This window comes from Electrona antarctica (genome assembly GCF_951216825.1).
Source record: "Electrona antarctica genome assembly, chromosome: 19".
NCBI lineage: Eukaryota > Metazoa > Chordata > Actinopteri > Myctophiformes > Myctophidae > Electrona > Electrona antarctica.
In genome coordinates this window covers 10997132-11013805 of record NC_136800.1, presented here as the reverse complement: position 1 = coordinate 11013805, position 16674 = coordinate 10997132, and the positions used below count along the sequence as shown (strand labels likewise).

General features: G+C 41.8%; 1 protein-coding gene across 2 annotated transcripts in view; it reads left to right on the top strand.

Annotated features, from left to right (window-relative positions):
• Positions 1–9511, top strand: part of LOC306912505 (5'-AMP-activated protein kinase subunit gamma-1-like) — a 30384-nt gene extending 20873 nt beyond the window's left edge. For both annotated transcript variants that reach the window (XM_079488777.1, XM_079488778.1), the window contains 12 exons: positions 857–908; positions 1836–1942; positions 2570–2651; positions 3837–3895; positions 3994–4039; positions 4171–4225; positions 4354–4480; positions 4880–5045; positions 5165–5202; positions 5358–5504; positions 6536–6629; positions 7737–9511. In XM_079488777.1, coding sequence (XP_079344903.1) covers positions 857–908; positions 1836–1942; positions 2570–2651; positions 3837–3895; positions 3994–4039; positions 4171–4225; positions 4354–4480; positions 4880–5045; positions 5165–5202; positions 5358–5504; positions 6536–6629; positions 7737–7768 — 1005 coding nt within the window. In that variant the 3' untranslated portion in view covers positions 7769–9511. The remainder of the gene's footprint in view (positions 1–856; positions 909–1835; positions 1943–2569; positions 2652–3836; positions 3896–3993; positions 4040–4170; positions 4226–4353; positions 4481–4879; positions 5046–5164; positions 5203–5357; positions 5505–6535; positions 6630–7736) is intronic.
• The last annotated feature ends 7163 nt before the right edge of the window (positions 9512–16674 follow it).

Below are 16674 nucleotides of genomic sequence, written 5' to 3'. Positions count from 1 at the left end.
ATAGGCCTATAGCTAGTACTATTTAAATATAATGCATAATAGTTTTCCTCCTGTTGGAAAAACCATGATGAAGGTATCATCATGGATGTACACTGTACAGGATGTGTGTGTGTGTGTGTGTAGCTTGTTGCTACTACTAGGTAACAAGGAATGTCCTAATATGGTGAAGCGACCTAGCTGGTTCTGCATGGAGGGGTGTGTCTTTACTCAGCGCAGGCAGCGCATGATGGTGGCTGCGTTCTCTCTCAGTCGGTTACATGCAGTCAGTCAGCCTCTGTGACAAAACAGGGATAATATTATTTCTCCCACTGCGTGTAACTTACAGCCAAATACGCTGGGAGATGCAGAAAATTGCCGGATCGTGTTTATGAACTGGATTTGTTTTCTTGCTGAAACATTACGCTCCCACAGACCCACACCACACACCTCTGTAGTAGTGGTTAGTATGACCAGTGTGTAGGCATCGGTTGCCCCACACTGCAGCAAATGGATTTTGGACCGTTCCACTTGGTGTTGTGGGGGTGTGCTGTGCATCGTCCTAATACAAATTTAGCAATAAAGTTCACAGCGGCAAGGTTTGTATAGACAATCAATTTCTATCGCTTCCACGTGAGTGAAGTGCGTCGCATTGAAGAAGACCGCACGTGGGACGTGACGGTTGGGGCTTGCGCTTCTGTGTGGGAGACTAGTGGACTGTGGGAGTGGACGTTGGGGAAAGTCGCTGCACCCTGCTTATAATTTACAGCAAACTTTGTCGTGCGTTCAAAGCGTGCACGTCGTGAGGTCTTTGCTACAGGCAGACGAGGTCCTCCTGACTCAGTGACTGACTGACTGAAACTTCTGCTTCCTATTGCAGGTCTACGGTTTATTCGAAGGCATGCTGGAGAAACTTGAATTAGACGATGATGGTAAGTGCATTATTTATTTTTTATAATTAGCAGGGCAATTTTCTATTTTTACTCGAGTTTCCTTTCACTGCTAGATGGCTCTGATCTATTATTGTCCCACATGACTCATGTCTGCATGAGCGAAGTATGACAACAGAGATGCAGAATAGCCAAATAGCTACATTTCGATGGGTTTAAAAACGGATCAGACCAGTTTTAAAGAGCCCCATTATTAATGCAGCGCACGTCTGCAAAATCCTCTCTAGTGAGATCAGCCAGGGGATCCATCCTCTGTCATGGCAGCATTATGTCACAAATTGAGGGATTCCCTCTACAGTGCACTTTGTCCGTTCATTGTCTGTCATCATAGCAGTAGTACTATATTGTAGCCTATTGATCTTTTAACTGTGTCTATCGTGAGCGACCTTTTACGAGTAAATGTTTACACATTGAACCACAACAGATGTCTTCATGCAATGCAATGCACTATGCAGTGAAAGTCGCACTTCCTGCAGCATTGCAACAGGCATCTCTTTCATAATAGCAAATGGTTAAAACAAAATTATACTTAAATGCTGGCATGTGCCTATATGCACCTATGCAATTTATTACAGTGCAGCATTTATGTTTGTTTAATATATTTAATATAAACTTTGTTGGCATCTATACACACTATGAATTCAAGTTTACAACCCCTATAGGTCCAGATCATATTCTGTCTGTCGTGTTTTCGACATGCCTCCATTGCAGGTGCTTTATGGTTGTTTCGAGTGCTAGTCTGACTCTGTCAGGTGGAGCAGCCATTTACTCTTTTAAGTGGCCCTGAGTGGTGCAAGCAAGTCAGTAATGGTTCTATAGACTCTGGGAGGGAATCCAGCATCACAGGAGCTGTCGGATCACTCCCTCTTCCTCTAAATGTGTTTTTCTCTCTCCTGCTGTTCCTTGCAGCTGCTGAACCGGAGAGTGATATTTACATGCGCTTTATGAAGTCGCACAAGTGCTACGACATTGTCCCCACTAGCTCAAAGCTGGTTGTGTTTGACACGGCACTGCAAGTAAGTGCTGATCCCTTCTCGTGCAGCTGTACACTCTCACTGTTTCTGATGACACATGCATGCACACACACACACACACACACACACACACACACACACACACACACACACACACACACACACACACACACGCTGATGAGCACACACACTGATGAGCACACCTTTGTGAACAAGTGAGCGTAGACACAAACACAATGTTATGCATAGTGGGCAGTTTCAGTATTCAGTATGTGATATTGACATTTCCCCACTGTGCCATAAAGTGAAGTTAATGTTCCACAGGAATTCTGTAGCATTTGGCCACAATGGCCATGGAGAATTTTGTTTTAAGATGGTTGTGAAATTGGCATAAGGCTGTTAACCAGTAATCTTGGGGTTGTTTAAGCTCTTTGATGTGTAGAAGTTCAACCACTGCACTCACTACATCCAGCCTTATCTGAATGAAAGGGAAATGCTAAGATCAAAACAAATCCACCAGGAATTAAAAGATTGCATTGATCAAAAAACATATTATACTGTACAACAAACATGGCAATAATTGGGGGATATTGAAAAAACTGCTAAATCTTTATTCAGCCGTTTCCATTTAAGCTCTTTAGTAATTGTTTTTGTCAATGTCCTTGATAGGTTAAGAAAGCGTTCTTTGCTTTGGTAGCCAACGGTGTACGTGCAGCTCCACTATGGGATACAGAGAAACAAAGCTTTGTGGGTAAGCGCCCTGAAAACCATTAAGCAGATAAGGAAAATGTCACAAATGCCTATTAATTATCTGCATGTCTTAATGAATGCCTCAAGGAATTATAACTATCGTGTAGAGAATTAGAAGGGTGCATCAGTTACAAAGTGCTATTGTGCTGAATGTGTTTTGAACCTGCAAGAGTTGTTTTTTTGCCTGTGGCGTATAACATTGTTTTGAGCTAAAGTCATTTAGTATTTCCATGCGCCATTAGGCACTGCAATAACTATTGAAAGGTTAAGATATCTGTTACTCATTCAATGACCTATAGCCTATCTGAAGAAGTTATTACTTATATTCAAAGAAAATAAAAAGTATTCTATTCTACCAATTTCTATCTATCCATTTCATTAACCACATGAACCCCAGCATCCCTATTCTGAGGTTGTCATGATAGGGGAAATTATCAGTAAAAGTAGCAGATCTACACGATCACGACGTGTTATGACTGGCTTGTAGATTATTTATTTCCGGCAAAGACTGGGGAAAAGGAGAGAGTAGACCCCTGGGGGACACCAGTCAACAAAGCATGGTGTTTCATAAGAACCTTAATTGGTTCCCAAGAATCAGGTTTGAATTCTATAATCTATAGTGTCTGGGCATTTAACCCATTAAGAACTCATTAACCCATTGAGGCATTCTACAAATGCCTTCTAAATCAGTAGTTCTCACACTTTCAAGATTTTCAAAAAATGTGCTGTGTGAGCCTTTATATCTGCTATTTTTGAATATCCAAAGAAAAAATTAAAATGACAACAGATGCTTTTCTGGTTTTAATGGGTTAAAATGTAAAAGACTTTCCAATATTTTGATGCCCGCTGGCGTCATGACTCAGGATGATGTGTTCTGGATTGGCTGAGTCATGGTGTGTTCTGGATTGGCTGAGTCATGTTGTGGCCAAGATTTAATGTCAGCCCGTGCTTAATAATGAAAGCTATAGGGTGATGCACTATATTGATACAAAACACTCAAAAGCTGTGGAAAGACAAAGTGAATTGTGTGTGTGTGTGTGTGTGTGTGTGTGTGTAACGTTGCATCGTGACATGGTGTGAGCTTGTAGATGGGCTATTTAAATTAGTGGACACTTGGCTGGTCTCAAACTTAACAAATTCAGTGGATTATTGCAAGGCTTGTTGACTGTGCAATGACCTATTTCAGGAATGCTGACAATCACAGACTTCATCATCATACTACACAGATACTACAAGTCACCAATGGTAGGTCTCCCTGAGAGGAGCTGATGTCTGCATGAGACTTGCTTATCCCATCGAGGATCTGTGTGCTTTCTGAACTGATTGGCGTCTCTTGTTCGCAGGTGCAAATATACGAGTTAGAGGAACATAAGCTTGAGACATGGAGAGGTTAGAAGCTTGTTTATAGTGCTGCATTGCCTGTTTTGCTGTTTGTTTTGCATTCTGTGACGGTTTTCAGTGCTGTTTTTATACAATGTACACAGAATTGAATCCATTCTCTCCCTTCTGATACTCCACAGAGGTTTACCTGCAAGCGACATTTAAGCCTCTTGTGAACATATCACCTGATGCAAGGTACATTGTTTGATCGTTGTAGATAATTAATGAATTCTCTGTTTTTGAAAGTTACACTTGGCGCGTGTGCGTCTGTCTGTCTGACTGTGTGTATTTGCTCATTAACGGCTCTGTTTTCGTTCTTGTAGTCTTTTTGAAGCGGTATACACTCTCATCAAAAACAAAATCCACCGGCTGCCTGTCATCGACCCTGTCACAGGAAACGCACTTTATATTCTCACACACAAGAGGATCCTCAAGTTCCTGCAGCTCTTTGTGAGTCCCGGAGTTATTGATTCATTAGTGTTTAAGCCACATGGTATTCAATACTGTGATAGATGATTAACCACTTAAGCCCTTCAAATGACAACAAATGACAATCTGCAAGCTGTGAGCATGTAGATCTGTTATTTTCATTATCTTTGGAGAGAGAGAGGGAGAGAGAGAGAAAATCTTGGAACGTTTCTGAACATTCAAAATAAGAAATTAGGAACTACAGGGTTAATGTGGTTAAATTGTTAGTATGAAAATGAATTGTGCTTTTGCCTCTCATTCATGTCATATCTGCTGCCACCTAGTGTTCATTGGCGCTATGACTAGCATGTCTGTGGGTTGTAGGCAAGTAACTGCACAATGACGGTTTACCTTCCAATTGTTGTGCATATGTGTTCCCAGGTGTGTGAAATGCCCAAACCAGCTTTCATGAAACAAACCCTTGGCGAACTGGGGATCGGTACATACAACAATATTGCTTTCATCCACCCTGACACGCCCATCATCAAAGCCCTAAATATCTTTGTGGAGAGGAGGGTGTCTGCTCTGCCTGTGGTTGATGAATCGGGTACATACAAGAACTCTTGCATGTTGAAGCTCTATGTATGATTATACAGTGTGTATATGCCATAGGACGAATGCACTCTTGACACTTTTCCTGTGCCCAAATATATTTTCTCCTTGCAGGCAAAGTTGTGGATATTTACTCCAAATTTGACGTCATAGTAAGTCTACGTTTTATGTTCTGCTCAAACTGAGTGCAATCAGACTGGGATTGTGATTTTTTTAATTTTCGTTTCATACATTTTTTGTGTGTGTTTATTTACTTTAGCTTAGTTGATGTCAGTTAAACTGTGTGTGTGTGTGTGTGCGTGCGTAGAACCTGGCTGCCGAGAAGACGTACAACAACCTGGACATTACCGTCACAAAGGCTCTGAAGCATCGCTGCCAGTACTTCGAGGGAGTCATGAAGTGCCATAAGCTGGAGACACTGGAGACAATAGTGGACCGGATAGTTAGAGCTGAAGTGAGAGCACTTGTGCATAACATGCAAAAGTAGCCGTTATCTGAAAGCCCCCGCCCTCCAGCTATGATATTTGTCAATTTACCGCAAATTGTCTTACCAAACCATGTATGGCGGTGGTTTTGAAATTGTACAGTACATCATTCCGCGATGTCAACCAGGGCATGCAGATTGTGTTGATTGACGCCAAGGTGATGTGAAGTGGAAGCAAAGTATCCCAGAGAAGGTTTACTCTCCTCCACCTTCACCTGTCAAGTAGACATGGGCAACCTTTTAGGGTGCAAGATCACTTAATTGGCCATTTTCCAAACCTGGTGTGAACACCCAGTGCCAGACAGTCACAACAACTGAACTGAACTTCCCTTGTGGTATCAATAACCGTCTATTTATTGAAAACTACCAGTATATGCATTGTCTAGTGTAAACCACAGTTTGTCTTAGTACAGGCTGCTAATTATAATAATACAAGCATGGAATAATAAATTGGTAATTTAATCATAAACGTAACCTAAACTTAAAGAATAAGACAATAATTTAGGTAAGATGAATTCTGGTAAAAAAAAAAGTCAAACTGTACTGAAGAAATAATTGATGCAATCTTTAAAATACCTATGATGGCATATACATTCAACATTACAAAATAATGTGGTGTTAAAATTCAACATTATAAAAGAAAGTTATTACGTTATGTTTAACACTGACATCACAGAATAAATATATTGCAATGGTTATAAAATAATCATAGCAGGTATTACTGGATTTCAGTATGAAATATATAAGTCCAGTCTAATCACCTGGTCGATCAAAAAGAGGTGGTTGCCCACCTTTGATGTAGTAGAACATAGATTTGACAACTTTTAATTGCACCCACAGGATTAAATGATTTGTCAAATGGTGTGTATGAAATCTATGTACAGCACTACAGGTTGGACACTGGAGAACATTCAACAGCTGAATGCTTAAAAATGCTTAAAAATATATATATTGAGGGGGGGCTTCATTGTGTGTGTGCGTGTGTGTCTGTCTGTCTCTAGGTCCATAGGTTGGTGGTAGTAGATGAACGTTCCAGTATCGAGGGTATCATCTCCCTGTCGGACATCCTTCAGGCTCTGGTTCTCAGCCCAGCAGGTATAGATGCCCAGCATTGCTAACCCCACACTCACCCTCCCCTCCTGGACTCTGAGCTCTTCTCCCCCACCCTGCACTGTAAAACCTGTATCAGGTAGGAAACGGGCATTTTGCCATGGCTCTGGTCAACCACCTGGTGTGAGGCTGTTGCCAGTCTGTCTGATTGCCCTGCTAGATGCCAGCAGTGTGATGTAGCGTAGAATAGACTCCTTTCATTTTGATAAATCAAGGTGGAGACAGCTAGGCGCTCGGTTGACGCATGTGGTAAAGTGCCTGGCTGCCCACCACAACGTTTCGAATCCACTGCGGTGCATCCAGCATGGTCAAGCGTCTGTACGAACACAATTGGCCCGTGTTCTTGGGAGGGAAGCCCGGCAGGGAGGGTGATATTTGTCACAGAATGTACTCCTACGGGCCCGGCGCGTCACCTGTCAGTGGAGAGTGTTGTTGGGTGGGTGGAGTTACTGGAGTAGGACGGAGGTGCTATGTCCTCCCGTTTGGGGCTCCTCACTGACAGATGAGTTAGTAGGGTATAGCAGCAAGTGACAACACACGTGTGTGTGTGTGTGTGTGTGTGTGTGTGTGTGGGGGGAGGAAATAATTGGCATAATGACTGAAGTGGGAAAAAGGGTACACATATTTGGTTACTCAATAAAGAAAAGAAAAAAAAAGTCTGCTCTGAGCTTTGAAATACATGTGCTAAACTAAAGCATCTGCCTGCTACTGTAGGTACTACTGTGCATGTCATGACAGATTAACATGTTTCATGTGTATGATCCCTGTCTCAGAGGGTTGTAATCGTGCTTGTGTTTTGTCATTGACAACCTGTTTTATTGTGTCAACCTGCTTGTAACTGAATGATGTCAGAGATTCACTCAATGTCACTACTGAATCATTGCCATGTCTGAGATTGATTGCTGTACGCTTGGGCCATAACCTCATCAAAGGAAACATAACCTGTGATGTGACTGAAATGTGACACATCAACCACAACCAGCCCAACTCCTCCTCCCTTAAGCAGTGATAACCACAGCTGTGTTTTGTCATGTGGCTTGCCTTTCTTGTGTCCTAATTTGCCGTTTGTTCTTCCTGTCTCCTCTGGTCAAGATGCCTGCAGAGAGGATAACCTGACAGAGTGAGAGGGAGGATGCGTCACCAGAACTGGAGACACAGTGGGAGAATCTTGGGTTCGAGGCGGGGATCACAGCTCTAGGCTGCACAAGGCCAGTCTGAGGGTCGCAGAGCCGCCCACCGCTGATGCACTATAAAGGCTTGGAAACCAAAGAGCTAGATGCCTAAGTGGAAGCTCCTACACTGGAGCATCGGCTGTCTGACTAGAGCTGTTTTTGTTTCAATGTTCTGCTCAGACACACACACATAAATAGATACAGAGGCACATTCTCCTCAGTTCATCTGCTCTGCTGAATTGATCTGTTGGAGGACTTTTGATGATAAAATAGGGCCTTGGTGTATTGGGTTGTGTTGTTCCTGTATCATGCTGCTCTGTCATTTGCTTTTCAGCAGTGCCAAACTACTCTTTGTAGCATGACTCATACCAAGGTAAACATTCTACAATGATTGACCTCCTACTGTATCATCACAGTCAGGGAAACTGACAATGTCTCAGTGCTTGGTGAAAACCCAACCTTCCTTGAAAATACATTTATAATTTTGGCAGAAAACTAAACTTCATACGGAATATGGTAATTTCATCAATGTTAATCTTTTAGCCAGCAACATTGAAGCAATTAATGCCCAAATCTTGCTCAATATTTACTTATTTGTGCCTTTTGCTTGTCCTCACACTAAACAAGGTTTTAGTTGTGCCAAAAATGATTCCAAAGTGCATTTACTGTATTTGTATGTTCTTTTTGGATTTTCTTTTTGAAGAACATTGAATGTTGAAATACTGAGAAATATATTTTCATCTGTTTGTTAATTTAGATTTCCTCCACCATACTCTTTTCAGAATATTTTCTTTCCTGCTGCTCAGAACCGCATGAGTTAGACCAGTAATTCATTTTGGACTGTATTTTTCTTTTAAATCAGTCATAATTATGTATTATCGTTTTCTTAAGTTTCTCATCCCATAGTAGCTTTGTATCAGACAGCCAAAATAAATGTTTTATTTTAAAACCAGTCAATGGGCAAATATGAAGTAAAATACTGCAAACCTTTAGATACTGTATCTATATCCAGAGCATTATATGTACCTCGTGACATGAAACCCAACTGATCAAAAGGTTTTTCTTCACATCTATACAGAAAATCCTAGAATCTTTTGTTCCACTTCAGATTCCTCCAATAAATACATTTTGAAATCATTTTGTGACACTAAAACATTGAAAAGGCAAGTGGATTATTATATTTAAGTGACTTAACAATATAAAGTCTCTGTCAGCCAAGAAATATGCTAGGTCAGGAGTTTCATTTCTCCTATATTGAAAGATGATTAGGATTCTATTGTCTACTTTTTCTTCCCTCATTTTATGTTTAAGCATAACGGACATCAAATATCTGAAACTTCGAATTCGAATGCAAAGCAACATGGTGTCCTACGGCTGTATTCCTGTGCTGTAGCTTGACAGGACTCATCTCTGTCTTTCACTGTAAATATAGGAGCATTTTGAGCAAATGTGCCAGAGAAAGCTTTATTTTTATGAATGTTTCAGAAGATCGGCTTTAAAGAGACTGCGGTTTTAATGTTATTTTTGTAAATATACTGTGGCGATATGTTAAATTCAAAGACACTTTGTATCCGATCGAGACGTACTGTACATGTGCAAGCATGAGAAATTACACAAGTTATGAATGTTCTTTGTTTTACTTTTTTCTATTTTTCTGGCTGTAGAAAAATAAATTGACACTGAATGTACTTTCAAGATGAGTTCATTTTTGCTTCGTAACGCAACATTTGTTCGCCATGGGTCATTATGAATAATTGTAATTTTAACTAACAAAAATAACTAACATCAACTAAAAACTAGAAAAAGTGCTCTTCGGAGCACAGACCTCCACCAGGTCAGTGCATTGATATTGAGTGCTCATACTGTAGATCAGGGGTGCCCAAAAGGTAGATCGCGATCTACCAGTAGATCACAAAGGCTGTGCAGGTAGATCACATGACATGCCCCTAAAGAGTATTTCATTTAAATATATTGAAGAAAAGAAAACGATTAAAAAAAAATTCTCCCCCTCTATTTCCCATTCCAAGTGCATTTGTCTTATACTGTACAGAATGTAACACGAACTCTACTATTCCGAAGCCCCCTCAGGTACATATTTAAACTATTTTCAGCAATGGTATAATAATTGATTTGGTGGGTAGATCTTGCCGAGCTGGTCATTTTAAAAGTAGCTCTCAAGTAAAAAAGTGTGGGCACCCCTGCTGTAGATGGATCAAACAGATCCGTCTTGGGTCACATGACTATAAAGATCATGTGTACTGATTTGCATGATATTTGGACTAATTTATATATATATATATATATATAATACAAAAAATTACATATTTAGTTTCATGGTTTTGCACTATAAAAGGCACATGTGGAAAATGCAGGCCAGAAAACGACCACGCATGTGCATGGGTGACAGCAGGCTATGCGAGCGCTGGAGCTTTGGAATGGCTGTCAGATCAACATATCTGGCCTTTATTGATGACATCAGGGATCTCCATATGGGCTTAATTGCGACAGCAGGTCGCATTTACTATGACATCAGGGATCTACATCACTGATGGCACGTGATGTCGACGAGACCTTAGCACCATATTTGGGGGCTTTCCCCAAGTATACTAGTACAGTATACTAGTATAGTATATTATTGCGACCGAAGGTCGCAGTTATAACTATGGAATTGTGCATTTCCCGTGTGCACCATATATGGTGCCCAGGTCTCCTGACATCATGTGACATCATCAGGGATGGAGATCAGTGGAGACCCTGTCGCAGTTAAGCCCATATATGGAGATCCCTGATGTCATCAATATTGGCCAGCAACTCTACATCTGACCTCAAACCCTTAGATCTCCTCATCTCCATATATGGATATATGTCAGAACCTGTTCTGACATTCCATATGTTGATCCTTCCCCTTCCATCCTTCCTCTTCAATGTCTCCCTTTTGACTTATACCTGTCCATTCAAATTTCAAACTCTAGACAGGCCTGCCCCAAAGTTATTAGTGCAGCCGCGGACGGCAAAAGCTAGAGTTCTCAACAGGCCCAAAAATTAAGGCCCGGCCCTACCTGGGCCACATCAAACCCTGTACACTCAAGAGAATGTCCCCGCTACCACCCTTAGATCTCCATATACTGTATGGAGCTCACCTGTTCTGACATTCCATATGTTGATCTGACCTCATCAAACCCTGTACACCACCGGCCTAGGGTCCATTGGGCCTCCCCAGTGTCCCCCCCAGTGCCTCCCCAGTGTCTGCCCAGTGTCTCCCCAGAGCCTCCCCAGTGTCCCCCCAGTGTCCCCCCAGTGCCTCCCCAGTGTCCCCCCAGTGTCCCCCCAGTGTCCCCCCAGTGTCCCCCCAGTACCCCCCCAGTGCCTCCCCAGTGTCCCCCCAGTGCCTCCCCAGTGTCCCCCAGTGCCTCCCCAGTGTCCCCCCAGTGCCTATCTGGTACAGAGCAAGCTAAAAGGAATCAACACACCAGCACGCCAGAGACCAGAATACTTCAAACCCAAACAAATAGTTAAAAATAGAACTACAAAACGCGTGCTGGAGATTAAACAACAGATAACAGCCAGCACCAGCAACTGTATTTATTTAATCACATGTGAAAAATGTGGCTTACAATATGTCGGAGAAACGAGTAAAACAATAGCTGCAAGGCTGAGACAACACAGGTACAATATTAACAATGCAAAAAAGACAACTACAAGGATTGTCCAACATTTCATGGCACATGGCATTGCAGATCTAAAAGTGTCTGGACTTCAACACAATCCCAACTGGACAGTAGGACAAAGACGTTTTAATGAAAGACAGTGGATCAAGAACCTCAACACGGATTTTCCTGGAGGTTTAAACATGCCAAAATATTAGACAAGTTGTTTTGATTTTGTACCAAAACTCCACAGCCACTAGTTGCTAAACAAAGCCAACACTCAATGGAAATCAGACTTTGAATAGGGGATACATTAGCACATTCCACACCAAAACCAACCTGGGACAAGAAGCAAGAGGTGTCAGCGGGCTATAGCCCATGGTCTCGAACGGCATACTATAGCATGCCGTTTTGCATCATCTTTGAGGATTTGAAAAAAAGACGAAAATCACTCCGAGACCATGGGCTATAGCCCATCGTCTCGGAGTCATTTTCGTCTTTTTTTCAAATCCTCTTTTTTCATCATTTATGACCATGGCGATGGGCTATAGCCCATGGTCTCGAACGACATACTATAGCATGCCGTTTTGCATCATTTTTGAGGATTTGAAAAAAAGACGAAAATCACTCCGAGACCATGGGCTATAGCCCATCGTCTCGGAGTCATTTTCGTCTTTTTTTCAAATCCTTGTTTTTCATCATTTATGACCATGGCGATGGGCTATAGCCCATGGTCTCGAACGGCATGCTATAGTTTTCCGTTTTGCATCATTTTTGAGGATTTGAAAAAAAGACGAAAATCACTCCGAGACCATGGGCTATAGCCCATCGTCTCGGAGTCATTTTGGTCTTTTTTTCAAATCGTTGTTTTTCATCATTTATGACCATGGCGATGGGCTATAGCCCATGGTCTCGAACGGCATACTATAACATGCCGTTTGGCATCATCTTTGAGGATTTGAAAAAAAGACAAAAATCACTCCGAGACCATGGGCTATAGCTCATCGTCTCGGAGTCATTTTCGTCTTTTTTTCAAATCCTTGTTTTTCATAATTTATGATCATGGCGATGGGCTATAGCCCATGGTCTCGAACGGCATACTATAGCATGCCCTTTTGCATCATTTTTGAGGATTTGAAAAAAAGACGAAAATCACTCCGAGACCATGGGCTATAGCCCATCGTCTCGGAGTCATTTTCGTCTTTTTTTCAAATCCTCGTTTTTCATCATTTATGACCATGGCGATGGGCTATAGCCCATGGTCTCGAACGGCATACTATAGCATGCCGTTTTGCATCATTTTTGAGGATTTGAAAAAAAGACGAAAATCACTCCGAGACCATGGGCTATAGCCCATCGTCTCGGAGTCATTTTCGTCTTTTTTTCAAATCCTTGTTTTTCATCATTTATGACCATGGCGATGGGCTATAGCCCATGGTCTCGAACGGCATACTATAGCATGCCGTTTTGCATCATTTTTGAGGATTTGAAAAAAAGACGAAAATCACTCCGAGACCATGGGCTATAGCTCATCGTCTCGGAGTCATTTTCGTCTTTTTTTCAAATCCTTGTTTTTCATAATTTATGACCATGGCGATGGGCTATAGCCCATGGTCTCGAACGGCATACTATAGCATGCCGTTTTGCATCATTTTTGAGGATTTGAAAAAAAGACGAAAATCACTCCGAGACCATGGGCTATAGCCCATCGTCTCGGAGTCATTTTCGTCTTTTTTTCAAATCCTCGTTTTTCATCATTTATGACCATGGCGATGGGCTATAGCCCATGGTCTCGAACGGCATACTATAGCATGCCGTTTTGCATCATTTTTGAGGATTTGAAAAAAAGACGAAAATCACTCCGAGACCATGGGCTATAGCCCATCGTCTCGGAGTCATTTTCGTCTTTTTTTCAACTCCGAGACCAGGATTTTTCAAATCCTGGTCTCGGAGTGATTTTTTCAAATCACTCCGAGACCATGGGCTATAGCCCATCGTCTCGCCCATCGCCCATATAGCCCATCGTCTCGACAAAAATCACTCCGAGACCATGGGCTATAGCCCATCGTCTCGGAGTCATTTTCGTCTTTTTTTCAAATCCTTGTTTTTCATAATTTATGACCATGGCGATGGGCTATAGCCCATGGTCTCGAACGGCATACTATAGCATGCCGTTTTGCATCATTTTTGAGGATTTGAAAAAAAGACGAAAATCACTCCGAGACCATGGGCTATAGCCCATCGTCTCGGAGTCATTTTCGTCTTTTTTTTCAAATCCTTGTTTTTCATCATTTATGACCATGGCGATGGGCTATAGCCCATGGTCTCGAACGGCATACTATAGCATGCCGTTTTGCATCATTTTTGAGGATTTGAAAAAAAGACGAAAATCACTCCGAGACCATGGGCTATAGCCCATCGTCTCGGAGTCATTTTGGTCTTTTTTTCAAATCCTTGTTTTTCATCATTTATGACCATGGCGATGGGCTATAGCCCATGGTCTCGAACGGCATACTATAACATGCCGTTTGGCATCATCTTTGAGGATTTGAAAAAAAGACAAAAATCACTCCGAGACCATGGGCTATAGCCCATCGTCTCGGAGTCATTTTCGTCTTTTTTTAAAATCCTTGTTTTTCATCATTTATGACCATGGTGATGGGCTATAGCCCATGGTCTCGAACGGCATACTATAACATGCCGTTTGGCATCATCTTTGAGGATTTGAAAAAAAGACAAAAATCACTCCGAGACCATGGGCTATAGCCCATCGTCTCGGAGTCATTTTCGTCTTTTTTTCAAATCCTTGTTTTTCATAATTTATGACCATGGCGATGGGCTATAGCCCATGGTCTCGAACGGCATACTATAGCATGCCGTTTTCCATCATTTTTGAGGATTTGAAAAAAAGACGAAAATCACTCCGAGACCATGGGCTATAGCCCATCGTCTCGGAGTCATTTTCGTCTTTTTTTCAAATCCTTGTTTTTCATCATTTATGACCATGGCGATGGGCTATAGCCCATGGTCTCGAACGGCATACTATAGCATGCCGTTTTGCATCATTTTTGAGGATTTGAAAAAAAGACGAGAATCACTCCGAGACCATGGGCTATAGCCCATCGTCTCGGAGTCATTTTGGTCTTTTTTTCAAATCCTTGTTTTTCATCATTTATGACCATGGTGATGGGCTATAGCCCATGGTCTCGAACGGCATACTATAACATGCCGTTTGGCATCATCTTTGAGGATTTGAAAAAAAGACAAAAATCACTCTGAGACCATGGGCTATAGCCCATCGTCTCGGAGTCATTTTCGTCTTTTTTTCAAATCCTTGTTTTTCATAATTTATGACCATGGCGATGGGCTATAGCCCATGGTCTCGAACGGCATACTATAGCATGCCGTTTTGCATCATTTTTGAGGATTTGAAAAAAAGACGAAAATCACTCCGAGACCATGGGCTATAGCCCATCGTCTCGGAGTCATTTTCGTCTTTTTTTCAAATCCTTGTTTTTCATCATTTATGACCATGGCGATGGGCTATAGCCCATGGTCTCGAACGGCATACTATAGCATGCCGTTTTGCATCATTTTTGAGGATTTGAAAAAAGACGAAAATCACTCCGAGACCATGGGCTATAGCCCATCGTCTCGGAGTCATTTTGGTCTTTTTTTCAAATCCTTGTTTTTCATCATTTATGACCATGGCGATGGGCTATAGCCCATGGTCTCGAACGGCATACTATAACATGCCGTTTGGCATCATCTTTGAGGATTTGAAAAAAAGACAAAAATCACTCCGAGACCATGGGCTATAGCCCATCGTCTCGGAGTCATTTTCGTCTTTTTTTCAAATCCTTGTTTTTCATCATTTATGACCATGGTGATGGGCTATAGCCCATGGTCTCGAACGGCATACTATAACATGCCGTTTGGCATCATCTTTGAGGATTTGAAAAAAAGACGAAAATGACTCCGAGACGATGGGCTATAGCCCATGGTCTCGGAGTGATTTTTGTCTTTTTTTCTTTTTTTCATTTTCGTCTTTTTTTTCAAATCCTTGTTTTTCATAATTTATGACCATGGCGATGGGCTATAGCCCATGGTCTCGAACGGCATACTATAGCATGCCGTTTTGCATCATTTTTGAGGATTTGAAAAAAAGACGAAAATCACTCCGAGACCATGGGCTATAGCCCATCGTCTCGGAGTCATTTTCGTCTTTTTTTCAAATCCTTGTTTTTCATAATTTATGACCATGGCGATGGGCTATAGCCCATGGTCTCGAACGGCATACTATAGCATGCCGTTTTGCATCATTTTTGAGGATTTGAAAAAAAGACGAAAATCACTCCGAGACCATGGGCTATAGCCCATCGTCTCGGAGTCATTTTCGTCTTTTTTTTCAAATCCTTGTTTTTCATCATTTATGACCATGGCGATGGGCTATAGCCCATGGTCTCGAACGGCATACTATAGCATGCCGTTTTCCATCATTTTTGAGGATTTGAAAAAAAGACAAAAATCACTCCGAGACCATGGGCTATAGCCCATCGTCTCGGAGTCATTTTCGTCTTTTTTTCAAATCCTTGTTTTTCATCATTTATGACCATGGCGATGGGCTATAGCCCATGGTCTCGAACGGCATACTATAGCATGCCGTTTTGCATCATTTTTGAGGATTTGAAAAAAAGACGAAAATCACTCCAAGACCATGGGCTATAGCCCATCGTCTCGGAGTCATTTTCGTCTTTTTTTTCAAATCCTTGTTTTTCATCATTTATGACCATGGCGATGGGCTTTAGCCCATGGTCTCGAACGGCATACTATAGCATGCCGTTTTCCATCATTTTTGAGGATTTGAAAAAAAGACGAAAATCACTCCGAGACCATGGGCTATAGCCCATCGTCTCGGAGTCATTTTGGTCTTTTTTTCAAATCCTTGTTTTTCATCATTTATGACCATGGTGATGGGCTATAGCCCATGGTCTCGAACGGCATACTATAACATGCCGTTTGGCATCATCTTTGAGGATTTGAAAAAAAGACAAAAATCACTCCGAGACCATGGGCTATAGCCCATCGTCTCGGAGTAATTTTCGTCTTTTTTTCAAATCCTTGTTTTTCATAATTTATGACCATGGCGATGGGCTATAGCCCATGGTCTCGAACGGCATACTATAGCATGCCGTTTTGCATCATTTTTGA